The sequence below is a fragment of the Grampus griseus genome (genome assembly GCF_964374135.1).
Source record: "Grampus griseus genome assembly, chromosome: 11".
NCBI classification, from domain to species: domain Eukaryota; kingdom Metazoa; phylum Chordata; class Mammalia; order Artiodactyla; family Delphinidae; genus Grampus; species Grampus griseus.
The window spans coordinates 17,032,517-17,047,409 of NC_139005.1; the positions used below are offsets into that span (position 1 = coordinate 17,032,517).

The following is a 14,893-nucleotide window of genomic DNA, read 5'->3' on the forward strand; positions in this document are numbered from 1 at the left end:
GAAATTGAAACTATGATTAAAAATCTTCCAACAAACAAAAGCCCAGGACCAGATGGCTTCACAGGCAAATTCTATCAAACATTTAGAGAAGAGCTAACACCTATCCTTCTCAAACTCTCCTAAAATATAGCAGAAGGAGGAACACTCCCAAACTCATTCTACCTGGTCACCATCACCCTGATACCAAAACCAGAAAAAGATGTCAAAATAAAGAAGACTACAGACCAATATCACTGGTGAACATAGATGCAAAAATCCTCAACGAAATGCTAGCAAACAGAATCTAACAGCACATTAAAAGGATCATACATCATGATCAAGTGTGGTTTATCCCAGTAAAGCAAGGATTCTTCAATATACGCAAATCAATCAATGTGATACACCATATTAACAAACTGAAGGATAAAAACCATATGATAATCTCAATAGATGCAGAAAAAGCTTTCGACAAAATTCAACACCCAACTATGGTAAAAACTCTCCAGAAAGTATGCATCGAGGAAACTTACGTCAACATAATAAACGCCATATATGACAAACCCACAGCCAACATCGTCCTCAATGGTGAAAAACTGAAACCATTTACACTAAGATCAGGAACAAGACAAGGTTGTCCACTCTCACCACTATTATTCAACATAGTGTTGGAAGTTTTAGCTACAGCAATCAGAGAAGAAAAAGAAATAAAAGGAATCCAAATTGGAAAAGAAGAAAAATTGTCATTGTTTGCAGATGACATGATACTATACATACAGAATCCTAAAGATGCTACCATAAAACTACTAGAGCTAATCAATGAATTTGGTAAAGTGGCAGGATACAAAATTAATGCACAGAAATCTCTTGCATTTCTATACACTAATGATGAAAAATCTGAAAGAGAAATTAAGGAAACACTCCCATTTATGACTGCAACAGAAAGAATAAAATACCTAGGAATAAACTACCTAGGGAGACAAAAGACCTGTATGCAGAAAACAATGACACTGATGAAAGAAATCAAAGATGATACAAACAGATAGAGAGACATACCATGTTCTTCGATTGGAAGAATGAACATTGTGAAAATGACTATACTTCCTAAAGCAATCTACAGATTCAATGCAATCCCTATCAAACTACCAATGTAATTTTTCAGAGAACTAGAACAAAAAATTTCACAATTTGTAGGGAAACACAAAAGACCCCGAGCAGCCAAAGCAATCTTGAGAAAGAAAAATGGAGCTGGAGGAATCATGCTCCTGGACTTCAGACTACACTACAAAGCTACAGTAATCAAGTCAGTATGGTACTGCCACAAAAACAGAAATATAGATCAATGGAACAGGATAGAATGCCCAGAGATAAACCCATGCATATATGGTCACCTTATCTTTGATAAAGGAGGCAAGAATATACAATGGAGAAAAGACAGCCTCTTCAATAAGTTGTGCTGGGAAAACTGGACAGCTACATGTAAAAGAATAAAATTAGAACACTCCCTAACACCATACACAAAAATAAACTCAAAATGGATTAAAGACCTAAATGTAAGGCCAGACACTATAAAACTCTTAGAGGAAAACATAGGCAGAACACTCTTTGACATAAGTCACAGCAAGATCCTTTTTGACCCACCTCCTAGAGAAATGGAAATAAAATCAAAAATAAACAAATGGGACCTAAGGAAACTTAAAACCTTTTTCACAGCAAAGGAAACCATAAACAAGATGAAAAGACAACCCTCAGAATGGGAGAAAGTATTTGTAAATGAAGCAACTGACAAAGGATTAATCTCCAAAATATACAAGCAGCTCACGCAGCTCAATATCAAAAAAGACAAACAACCCAATCCAAAAATGGGCAGAAGACCTAAATAGACATTTCTCCAAAGAAGATATACAGACTGCCAACAAACGCATGAAAGGATGCTCAACATAACTAATCATTAGAGAAATTCAAATCAAAACTACAATGAGGTATCACTTCACACCAGTCAGAATGGCCATCATTAGAAAATCTACAAACAATAAATGCTGGAGAGGGTGTGGAGAAAAGGGAACCCTCTTGCACTGTTGGTGGGAATGTAAATTGATACAACCACTATGGAGACCAGTATGGAGGGGCTTAGAAAACTAAAAACAGAACTACCATATGACCCCGTAATCCCACTACTGGGCATATACCCTGAGAAAACCATAATTCAAAAAGAGTCATGTACCACAATACTCATTGCAGCACTATTTACAATAGCCAGGACATGGAACCAACCTAAGTGTCCATCAATAGATGAATAGATTAAGAAGATGTGGCACAAATATACAATGGAATATTACTCAGCCATAAAAGGAAATGAAATTGAGTTATTTGTAGTGAGGTGGATGGACCTAGAGTCTGTCATACAGAGTAAATTAAGTCACAAAGAGAAAAACAAATACCATATGCTAACGCATATATACGGAATCTAAAAAAAAGAAAGAAAAAATGGTTCTGATGAACCATTCTTTAGGCAGACGTAGAGAATGGACTTGAGGACACGGGGAGGGGGAATGGTAAGCTGGGATGAATCGGCAGAGTATCACTGAAATATACACACTACCAAATATAAAATAGATAGCTAGTCGGAAGCAGCTGCAACGTGTGCGGAGATCAGCTCAGTGCTTTGTGACCACCTAGATGGATAGGGAGGGTGGGAGGGAGATGCAAGAGGGAGGGGATATGGGGATATATGTACACATATAGCTGATTCACTTTGTTATACAGCAGAAACTAACACAACATTGTAAAGCAATTATACTCCAATAAAGATGTTAAAAAAAATTCTTAAATCTAAGAAACTGGAGTACAAAATTCATTTATTCATTCATTTATTTATTTACTTAATGCGTATTTATTGAAACACAATAATTATCATATGATGAGTAAAGATAACATATTTTGGTGTCCTTCAGTTTGAAATTATAATTTTCTCTTTCTTAATTGGCTTGTAGAAATGTGGTCTTCAGCAAAAACCATGCAGGAAAAATGAAGTATAGTGCATTTACTCTATGGACCTAAGTGGGGTTTATCTTGCAAACTTCTCGGCAACAAATGTCAAAGTCGTGTAACTATTTCAGCTTATTCCTCAAATTTCCCATAAACCTTTTGTCCCTGCTATACCTTACTAGATCCAGAAAACTGAAACATAACAAACAGCTTTCTCATCCTCTTAGTTTTCATTGCTGTGTTATCGTGAAAACCCCATAAGAACTTACTGACTCAAGTATGAGTCTTTCAAAGCAGTATTTTCTCCACGTTCCCCATTTATTGTTTATTTCCAAAGGACATTTTATTATAGTACACCTTTCCAATTTATCTGAACAGTGGTCTAGACCTGTTGTCCTGTCAGCTCTGTCTCACGCACAACACAAAAATACTAAGACACACTGTGGGAAGTCCCTCAAGATGCTTGTTGGTTGATTGCATACACTTTTCCTTCACTCCTACTCTTTCCATTTCAGTTTTAGGTATTTGATTTGGCCTCTCCACCTGCTGCAAAGTGGCTAGTCATTCCTCACTGACATATTCACACATCATTTGCTAAAGAACGACCCTCACATCCTATTACCCGTTTGAATGTGTCAGACATAAAAAAAGGTCTACCTTCATCTTCATCCTCCAGTTGGGCTTTTGCCTCTCTTGAATACATGGCTCTTCGGAGTGTTTTCCTCTCTAAAGTTGTTTGGTCAGCTTCCATATCCTACAGGAAACACTGTGCTATCATTCAAGGAACTCACAGACACAGTTAAGTTCTACAGTGACCCACACGTACCAAGAACCAATCCTTAGTTACCTTTCTGGGTCTTGGGCTCTGTTCACGCTACAGATGGATGGGCAACTCCTGTCATAGGAGTAATGCCTGAGGTTTGTGAAAAATGTCTCAGAGCTCAGAGGTGTAGGGCAGTAAGAAGCCAGGAAAAGTAGTAAAAACGTGATGGAGCTGACCCCAGGGGCAGGGGGACACCTCCCCTAGCCTTAAAGCCTGGATCCACCATTGCTCTTTTATGTCACTTTCACGTACTCCTGTAATTTTTCTCACTAAAGTCATCTATGTTAACAAATATCTTCCTTGAAAAATGCATGTGTTTCTGGATTGGTTAAATCACTATCAGTCATTCACTAATATTATGAATTATTAAATCGAGATGAATTTCTGACTGAGCATCTCACTAAGGGAACGGCACAAGAGAAAGGAACTTCAATAGAAATTGAAGGAAGGTGGGTAATTTTGCGGTACGTGGGCCTCTCCCATTGTGGAGCACAGGCTCCGGAAGTGCAGGCTCAGCGGCCATGGCTCACGGGCCCAGCCGCTCCGCGGCATTGTGGGATCTTCCCAGACCGGGGCACGAACCCGTGTCCCCTGCATCAGCAGGCGGACTCTCAACCACTGCGCCACCAGGGAAGCCCAGAAGATGGGTAATTTTTAAGCAAATGGGAAAGGAGGGTATTCAGCTGCCTAGCAGTTTAGGAGAAAGCCCTGGGAAGGGAAGATAAGCAGAAAGAAGAGAAAAATGGCAAAAACAAACTTTGCAAATTTTTAAGCGTTGCTCCTGACTTGTCTTGTGCTGAGAAAGGGAAAAGCATTTTGTTTTCTCCAGTTCTCTGCTTCCAACACTCCGCCCCCTTGGCTTCGTAACTGGACTAGTAGCATCAGTTCAGTTACACTGTGGGTTAAATCAGCTTCTGCAGGACAGTCTGGGAAACTAACCATCTCCCTGTTTCTGTGGGGAAATGCATTCTGAGTTCCAAATAACCGAGCCACAGACTTTTCGAATCTATGGTAATTTGAGAGCTTCCTGTACATGCTGACATAAAAAAAAAATCACAGTTGTGACACTGATAAACCAATAATTCTTTGGTGATCAGTCTCTAGATAGTGGTCCTGTTTTGTTTTTGTTTGTTTGGCCTCATATAACATGTGTGATTTAGGAGACTTGCTATTCTAGAAGGCTCTGTCGCTTCCAAGTTCTCGAATTAAAAAAAAAGTAAAAGCGAAAGTGTCTCTTGAATAGTATTTTTTCAGAGACAATTTTACATTAGCTTTCTTTTTGAATTTTATTTTATTATACATCAGGTTCTTATTAGTTATCTATTTTATACATATTAGTGTACATATGTCAATCCCAATCTCCCAATTCATCACATTTACATTAGCTTTTAATTGTGCCTAACGATATGAAAACCAATGCTTGTACATGAGAGTAAATAAAACCCAAAATTAAAAAGGACCTAATCCTTTGTGTATAGTGTAACGAAATGAAATAAACCTGTTCATGGAAAAACAGAAGATCTGGTTCTTGTTCAACTCGCCAATCTGTGTGAACAAAAGATTTAACATCTTGGGGACTTTAATCTTTAGTCATTTTTCTTATGAGTAAATGCTCATATTAAGCTCATTTGAGGTTAAATATTTTAAATTGTGTTGATATCTGGATTAAGTAAATACAAATTTAGTTTCATTCATCCAATAAATATTTACTGGATGCCTGTGAAGGGTCAGGTCAAGGTGAGGGTTGGAGGCTGGGGGAAGAAATATCCAAAGATGCTACTTTATTTTGCTTAATAACATTATGAAGACAATGGGTGATGCCAGCCAAGATAGACTTTTTAATAACGTTTAAATCAGCTAAAAGTGTTATAAACTTCTCCTTTTCATAGCTGCCATTTCTATCCTTTTAACATATTTTTTTCCCCTTATCCCTTAACCCTTAAACTGACAGATCTGTCTAAAGCCCTGAGATGGGATGTTTTGTGAGTTCTTTAGTTTCACTCCCTTGTCCACTTGCTTGATCTGCTCTGGCTCTAAGCCAGCCTTTCTCAACCTACTGACATTTTGGGTCAGAAAATTCCTTGTCATGGGGGCTGCCCTGTGCACTGTAGAACGTTTAACTGTCCTCTACCCACTAGATTCCAGTAGCACCTGCTCCACAACTGTGACAACTAAACATGTCTCTAGATGTTGCCAAATGGCCCCAAGAAGACAAAAGTGACCCTGGTTGAGAACCAGTGTCCTAGGCAAACACCCCATCCTGCCACAGAACATATTCAGAAGCTCTTTCTATGAAAACTTCCCCAAGGTGTTGTGGTCTTATTCCTCACAGTGTGACTCTCCCTGGCTTCAGAGGAATTTCAGGAGCCTGCCCTTCTCTGGGTGGCAGTAACCTCCCTCCAGCCCCAGGTGAGGATTCTGGGCAGGTGCATGGTTCATGCTGGCTTCTACTGGCCACTGGTTAACCCCGCAAATGGATTTGCCCTTCCCACACCTTAACTTGCTCCATATCTGCCTCAGCTGATTTATAACCCTGTGATGTGTCTTTAATTACAGAGTTAGGCTATCTTGAGTGATCACTTCATTTCTAAACACAATGTAATGGACTTTCTTCCTGGCTTGCTCAATAATCAGTATTACTATAAAATCAAGCCAAGAGCGTCCTCTCTCTCTCTCTCTCTCTGTGTGTTTTTCCAGATCTTCTTTCCAAAGTAAACCATAAATGGTCCACTCCTTAAGCTTACATCATTTTCTTTTGTCCCTGGCATCTAGACCACTGAAAAAATGTCATTTGGAACCATCCCAGTAAGTTTACAATCAAGCACTCCACCACATAATTCTTAAGTGGGGCTCTTGCCAATTGTACATTGTCATATTTTGATGAATATCCTCATTTCGAAGGTTCTGTGATTTTTCCTAGTCTACTTAAAGACTTTTACATATATCTTTTCTTCCATATTTTGAGAAGTTTGTAGTTTACTTTTGAGATCTTTGGCAAAGCTGCAGAAGACAGAGCAATCCCATGGTTTGTCTGACTTTTTATCTTCCTTTTGCTATTGAAACATAGATCATTTTTTCCTTTATGAAATAATACATTTTAATTTCTTGATTTTTTCAGAAATTTGCTGATATAAACATTTGCATTTTATAATGCTCATTCCTAGCCAGGACTACTGAATTCTAGACACTTCCTAGTCCCAACTCAAGAGAAAACATTTTGAAAATTTACTAGTTCAATTTATAATTCACCTCTCAACCATGAGTTCTTCTTTTATCACACTCAATCTGGTTTCCAACTCTGTTATCATTTCATTCAATGTTATACTTACATTATACTGGAATTACATTGGGTAGAGACCCGGGTTCAAATTCAACTGGTACCACTTATTATATGTACTGTACAACTTTAGGCAAATTACTTAGCCTCTCTGAGCCTCAGTTTTCTCATTTGTAAGAGTGAGATCATAGTTTCTTTACTAATTTCTGATATTTTTTGCTTATTTTGTGAGAATTAACAGAGATCATGTAAAAAGGCTTTGTGGACTTTAAAAACTATCCAAATATAAAGCTTTATTGTTATTTCCTTCTGATTACCTTCCTTCACCCCCCAACTCTATCCCAGACATGCTTTACCACTATACCCACAGCTCATAGCTCTTCTTTCTTTCAAAACCATCTCAGATTTTGTTTTGCCCACAACCCTCCATTTGTAAATGGTGAATGAAAATACTCTCATATTACAGGTGAGGAAGATAAGACATACATAAGGAAATATAAGATAAAAGGAGGAAATAGCATGCTTGAGCAAGTAGTTTAAGTTTTAAACACACATATGATTGTAATATGCCTCCAATTCAAATAAAATTCCTCTAAAAGGCTGACAACACGTCATCCGAAAGATATCACTAGAATTTTTTAGTTTCAAAGTAGTCTATCAATTAATGATATATAAATATACAATTATTTCAGATTTCAGGTGAGGACTATTATATCATCAAACATTAAATGGTAATATTTCTCTAAAAGTTTTTTTAGTAATTATGCACTACATTTCTGACTCTTCTGAACTCAACTCTGAACTTTTCTGAACTCTGAGCAATTACCTTTTCTAGTTCTTGATCTTGCCGATTCATAAGTGTTTTCCAGTGTTCATAAAGCTCAACATCTTTGGTTTGAATGTCCTTCAAAGTTCCTTCTCTTAGAACACTTCCATCTTTCATGGCTATGATCTAAGGAAAGCACATATTAGACGAATTGTGACAAAAATCCTTAATTGGCCAAGAGAATTATCTTTATCTCAGAAAGCATTTATATAACTGTAATATAAAAATTAATGAAACTTCTTTTAAACTCTTACCCAGTCAGCATGTGTTAGATATTGTAATTTGTGAGTCACAAGAACAAGTGTCCTCTTGTCATCTTGGAGAAATTTCAAAATCCCTTCCTGCATTAAGTGATCACTCAAGTGAATGTCCAAGGCAGAAAATGGATCATCCTACAACAAGTAAAATGGAGAGATGATGAAAAATTTTTATATTCTCTTTGTAACTAAATCCTCCAGAAAGCAGAAATACAAATAACTAAAGACAAATTATCTCACAAATCCTATTTATAATAAACAGACTCTGAATAACTTTAAATTACAAAAAAGGTACTAAATTAAAAATGAAGTTTTTATTTTCTCTTTCACTTAAAAACTAATTTAAAAAGTAAATAACAGTATTTGAAGTAGTTTGAATTCTTATGTATAGAATATCCAAGTTCAAAAACCAACATTACTCGACAACCTATAACAAAACACCAAAACAAAGAATGAAATGATAATTGGAGTTTATCAATTGAATGAAATGATAACTGGAGTTTATTAATAAACTTTATCAATAAAGTTTAAATAATAAAAATAGGTGTAGACTCTAGACCAAGATGGCAACATAGGAGGCTCCTGAATTTCTCTCCTACCATGGACACACCGAATATACAGCTACACATGGAGCAATTCCCTCTGAAAGAAATCCAGAAACTAGTTGAGTGATTCTGACACATTAAGCAACTGAGAAAAAACATCAAAATAAGTAGGAAAGTCTGAGACACACTCTCGCCATAAACTCCACCCCTGAAAAATTCACAAATATGTGGAGATGAAACAACATGCTCCTGAACAACTAATGGGCCAAAGAGGAAATCAAAAGAGGAAATCAAAAACTATCTTGAGACGAATGAAAATGAAACACAACATATCAAAACTTACGGGATGCAGCAAAAGCAGTTCTAAAAGAATTTTATAGCAATAAATGCCTATATTAAGAAAAAAGAAAGACCTCAAATAAACAACTTAACTTTACACCTCAAAAAACTAGAAAAAAAGAACAAGCTAAGCCCAAAGTTAGTAGAAGGAAGGAAATAACAGAGATCAGAGTGGAAATATATAAAATCCAGACTAACAAGACAACAGAAAAGATCAATGAAACTAGGAACTGATTTTTTGCAAAGATAAACAAAATGGATAAACCTTTAGCTAGGTTCACCAAGAAAAAATGAGAGGATTCAAATAAAATTATAAATGAAAAAGGCAACGTTACAATTCATACCACACAAATACAAGGGACCATAAGACTACTATGAAAAATGATATACCTACAGATTGGACACCTAAATAACATGGATAAATTCCTAGAAACAAACACCTACAGAAACTGAATCTTGAAGAATTAGAAAATCTGAACAGACCAATTACTGGTAAGGGAATTGAATCAGTAATCAAAAAACACTGCCCAACAAACAAAGTCCAGGAACAGATGGCTTCAGTGGTGAATTCAACCAAACATTTAAAGAAGAATTAATACCAATCCTTCTCAAACTTTTCCAAAAAACAGAAGAGGAAAGAACACTTCCAAACTCATTTTACAAAGCTAGCATAAAGACACCACAAGAAAAGAAAATTACAGATCAATGTCTCTGATGAACATAGATACAAAAATTCTCAACAAAATATTAACAAACTGAATTCATCAGTCAGTAAAATATTCAAACACCATGATCAAGTTGGATTTATTCCAGGGATGCAAGGATGGTTCAACATTTGCAAATCAATGTGATACACCACAATAATAAAATGAAGGATAAAAATCATATGATAAACTCAATAGATGCAGAAAAAGCATTTGACAAAGTTCAACATTCAATCATGATAAAAATTCTGAATGAAGTAGGTATTGAGGGAACATACCTCAACATAATAAAGGTCATATATGACAAGCCCACAGCTAACATCATACTTAATGGTAAAATGCTGAAAACTGTCCCTCTAAGATCAAGAACAATGCCAACTCTCACTACTTTTATTCAATATAGTACTGGAAGTCCTAGCCAGAGCAATTAGTCAAGAAAAAGAAATAAAAGACATCCAAATGGGAAAGGAAGAAGTAAAACTATCTCTATTTGCAGATGACATTTTTCTATAGAAGACCCTAAAGATTTCACCAAAAAACTAACAGCACTAATGAACGAGGTCAATAAAGTTGCAGGATACAAAATCAATATAGAAAAATCAGTTGCATTTCTATACACTAATAACAAACTATCAGAAAGAGAAATTAGGAAAACAACCCCATTTGTAATTGCATCAAAAAGAATAAAATGTCTAAGGAATAAGTTTAACCAAGGAGGTAAAAGACCTGTGCACTGAAAACTCTAAGACACTGATGAAAGAAACTGAAGAAAACACAAATAAATGGAAAGATATCTTGTGCTCATGGATTGGAAAAATTAATATTGTTAAACTGTCCATACTACCGAAAATGATCTAGAGGTTCAATGCAATCCCTATCAAAATTCCAATGACATTTTTCACAGAAATGAATCAAACAATTCCAAACTTTGTATAGAACCACAAAAGACTCCTAATATCCAAAGCAATCTTGAGAAAGAATAACAAAGCTGGAGGTATCATACTTCGTGATTTCAAACTGTATTATAAAGCTATCATAAACAAAACATTATCTTATTGGCATAAAAACAGACACATAGATCAATGGAACAGCACAGAGAGCCCAGAGATAAACTCATGCACATATGGTCAATTAATTTACAACAAAGGGGTCAAGAATATACAATGGGGGAAGGATAGTCTCTTTGATAAATGGTGCTGGGAAAACTGGACAGCCACATGTAAGAAAAACGAACCTGGACTACTACCTTACATCACACATAAAAATCAGCTCAAAATGAATCAAAGACATGAACATAAGACGTGAAACCATAAAACTCCTAGGAGAAAACATAGTGGATAAGCTCCCTGACATTGGTCTTGGCAATGCTTTTTTAAGATTCTGATACCAAAAATAAAAGGAACAAATGCAAAAATAAACAAGTGAGACTACATCAAACTAAAAAGTTTTTGCACAGTAAAGGAAACCATCAACGAAATGAAAAGGCAACTTATGAAATGGGATAAAATATTTGCAAATCATATATATGATAAGTGGTTAATATCCAAAATATATACAGAACTCATACAACTCAATAGCAAAAAGACCCCAACAATCCAATTTAAAAATGGTCAGAGGATCTGAATAGATATTTTTCCAAAGAAGACATACAAATGGCCAACAAGTACATGAAAAGATGCTCAATATCATTAATTATCTGGGAAATACAAATCAAACTATGAGATATCACCTCTCATCTGTTAGATAGGCTATTATCAAAAAGACAAGAAATAACCAATGTTGGTGAGAATGTGGAGAAAAGGGAACTCTTGTGCACTGTTGGAAATGTAAATTGGTGCAGCCACCATGGAAAAAAAGTATGGAGGTTCCTCAAATTTTTAAAAATAGAACTACCATATGATCCAGCAATTCCACTTCTGGGTATTTATTTAAAGGAAATGAAATCATTATCTCAATGTTCATTAAGAACTTCCATGTTCATTATAGCATTATGTACAATAGCCAAGATATGGAAACAACCTAAATGTCCATCAGTGGATGAATGGGTAAAGACAATGTGAAATGTTATAGATCCATAAAAAGGTAGGAAATTCTGCCATTTGTGATGGCATTATGCCAAGTAAAATAAGTCAAACAGAGAAAAACAGATACTATATGCTCTCACTTATACATGGAATTCAAAAAAAAAAAAGTGAACTCATAAATTCAGAAAACAAATTGGTGTTTGCCAGAGGTGGGGGTGCGGGGTTGGGGAAAATGGGTGAAAGTGTTCAAAAGGTACAAACTTCCAGTTGTAAGATAAACATGTCCTCGGGATAGAATGTACAGCACTACGACTATAGTTAATAATACTGTATTGCATATTTGAAAGTAGTTAACAGAGTAGATCTCTGACACTGGGCAATTTTTCAAACTCAGTCACTTCATCTGTAAAATGGGGATAATAAAAAGACCTGTCAGAGAGCACATAGGTTTGCTGCAAAGATCAAATAATGTTGTAAAAGTCTCTGTAAAATATTTTTAAAGCGTTATTTTATTATTATTTTCTTATAAATAAAGCTGTGGTGATTAACTGTGCTAAACCCTTTAAAGCACCACAGTGAGAATTTAGTGACGTCCAGGAATCTCTTAACGAGGAAGAGTGCAGTGGTTAAGGACACAGGCTATGGAATTAGATCACCTGGGTTTGTATCCTTGCTTCACTATACTATCTGTGTGACCTTGGGTAAATTATCCCCCAAAGCCTCAACATTATCATTGCATAAATAAAGGTAACATTAATAATAACAATGTCAAACCTAATAGGGTTATTGTGAGGATGAAGTGAGTTCATGTACATAAAGTATTTAGAATCATGACTAGGTCATAAAAAGCCCTTAATAATGATTGCTATCATGTATATGGCTTCATTATGTGTCATCATGGCTTCATTATGTGGCATCTTGGTGTTGCAGTAAAATGCAACCTTTTATATAACTTAATAATCATCTAGATTTGATGGATTGCTGATCATTTCTCACGATTCAGTTTGTGTATTAACATTCTGGGGAGATACTGTCTTTAAAGAGTGCAAGACAATTTGACAAATGGCCAAATCAGTGAATGGTCAATTCTTCATTTGCAGTAATATATTATTTATTTTTATATACATATATACAGTTCTCACTAATATAGTCTTTCCTGTATTCAATGAATGTTTTAGTAGTATACTCTTTATGGACACATTTTTGGAAATAACCTCTTAAAAATATATTCACTGATACAGAACATTTATAGATGCTACAAAGCTTTAAAAATAACTAATATGTTTGATATATAATCAAGATGTTTCACATGGCTTTGATACAGTGTAAAGGCTAATTTGATAAAGGTTAACTAGAGATCAGAGCAAAATGTAAAACCTTAACTAATTATTTGTACAAGTAAGATCCTTAAAGATAGGAATAACAAAGGAGAAAACTTTGTTTCCTTTACCCAGCACATAAGATGGCATCGATGACATTCACTAAACATTGATGGATGGAAAGGAAGAAGGATGGAAGGAAGGAGAGAGGGAGGGAGCGAGAGAGGGAAAGGAAAGTAACTTGAGAGTAATACTTTTTAAAAAATACCAGAGAATCTTAGCTGATCAGAAAAACAGTACTCAAAAGACATGGAGTTCTAGCCCAGGCTGTATCACTCATTAGTCATTAGTCCTTGAGTAAGGCACTTGACCTTTCTATGTATAAGTTTCCTCACTTCACATGAGGATACCATCTACCCTAGCAGCACAGTCATAAGAATCAAATGAGGTAATACTGCGATTCAAAGTGCTTTGTCAATGGAAGTGTAAGATATTTTCATTTGGGGGAAACTGTTAAAACACATCAACAGTATTCTGTTGCTGCTAAAACGTTATTCAATTTTAGGCTACAATTAAGAAACTATAATATTTAGATCATAAGATCTATTAGTTTTAAGATTATCTGAGTTGATCAGAGTGCATCTAGAACACGCTTTTTCAGAGGGACCCTGACAAACACTATTACATCCAGAATTAAGACAAGGTAAAAAAAAGTTATAAAAATTATATTATTGTCAAAGAATTGAAAATATTAAGCTTGCTTAGCCTAGAAAAAAGTAAATTAAGGCAAGTAATGACAATAATATTAAAATATTGAACTATGGCTATATAAAAGAAATATATTTGCTGCTGCAGAAGCAGAATGGGAATCAATTACTGGAAAATACACAGAAGCAGATTTCAATCACATAATAACTTTCCAATAATGAAAGCTATCGGCAGCAGGCAGAATAATGGTCCCCAAAGATGTCCATGTTCTAATTCCCAGAACTTGTGACTATGTTACCTTAATAGCAAATGGGACTTTGCAGATACACGCATACCTCGTTTGACTGCACTTCACTTTATTGTGCTTTACAGAGTTGCGTCTTTTTACAAATTGAAGAGCTGTGGCAACCCTGCGTCTAGCAAGTCTATCGGCGCTATTTCTCCAACAGCATTTGCTCACCTCGTGTCTTTGTGTCACATTTTGGTAATTCTCACAGTACTTTCAAACTTTTTCATTATTATTATATTACACTGATCTATGATCAAGGATCTTTGATGTTACTATTGCAAGAAGATTATCACTTACTGAAGGCTCAGATGATGGGTAGCATGTTTTATCAATGATGTATTTTTTAATTAAGGTATGTACATTGTTTTTTTAGACATAATGCTATTGCACGCTTAAGAGATTACAGTATGGTAAACATAACTTTTGTATGCACTGGGAAACCCAAAAAATCACGTGACTCGCACTTTACTGCGATGCTCGCTTTATTACGATGATCTGGAACCAAACCTGCAATATCTCCAAGGTATGTCTATATGATTTAGATTAAAGACCTTGAGATGGGAAGATTATCCTGATGGGTCTAAGCTAATTACAGGAATCCTTGAAAGCTGAGAACTTCCCCAGATGTGAAGAGAGGGAGAAGTGAGTGGTAAAAATGGTCAGAGATGCTGGCTTTGAAGATGAAGGAAGGCAGCTGGGAGCCAAGGAATGTGGGCAACTTCTAGAAGCTGGAAAAGGCAAGGAAGCCTTTTCTACCCGGTAGCCTCCAGAAGGGAACACAGCCCTGCAGACACTCTGATCTCAGCTGTGTGAGACCC

At 35.8% G+C, this 14,893-nt stretch overlaps 1 protein-coding gene across 14 annotated transcripts in view; it reads right to left on the reverse strand.

Annotated features, from left to right (window-relative positions):
- Nucleotides 1–14,893, reverse strand: part of ABCC9 (ATP binding cassette subfamily C member 9) — a 149,072-nt gene that overhangs the window by 54,237 nt on the left and 79,942 nt on the right. For all 14 annotated transcript variants that reach the window (XM_082665444.1, XM_082665434.1, XM_082665433.1 and 11 more), the window contains 3 exons: nt 8,145–8,282; nt 7,891–8,016; nt 3,622–3,718 (listed from right to left, as the gene is read on the reverse strand). In XM_082665444.1, the coding sequence (XP_082521570.1) occupies nt 3,622–3,718; nt 7,891–8,016; nt 8,145–8,282 (361 nt within the window). The remainder of the gene's footprint in view (nt 1–3,621; nt 3,719–7,890; nt 8,017–8,144; nt 8,283–14,893) is intronic.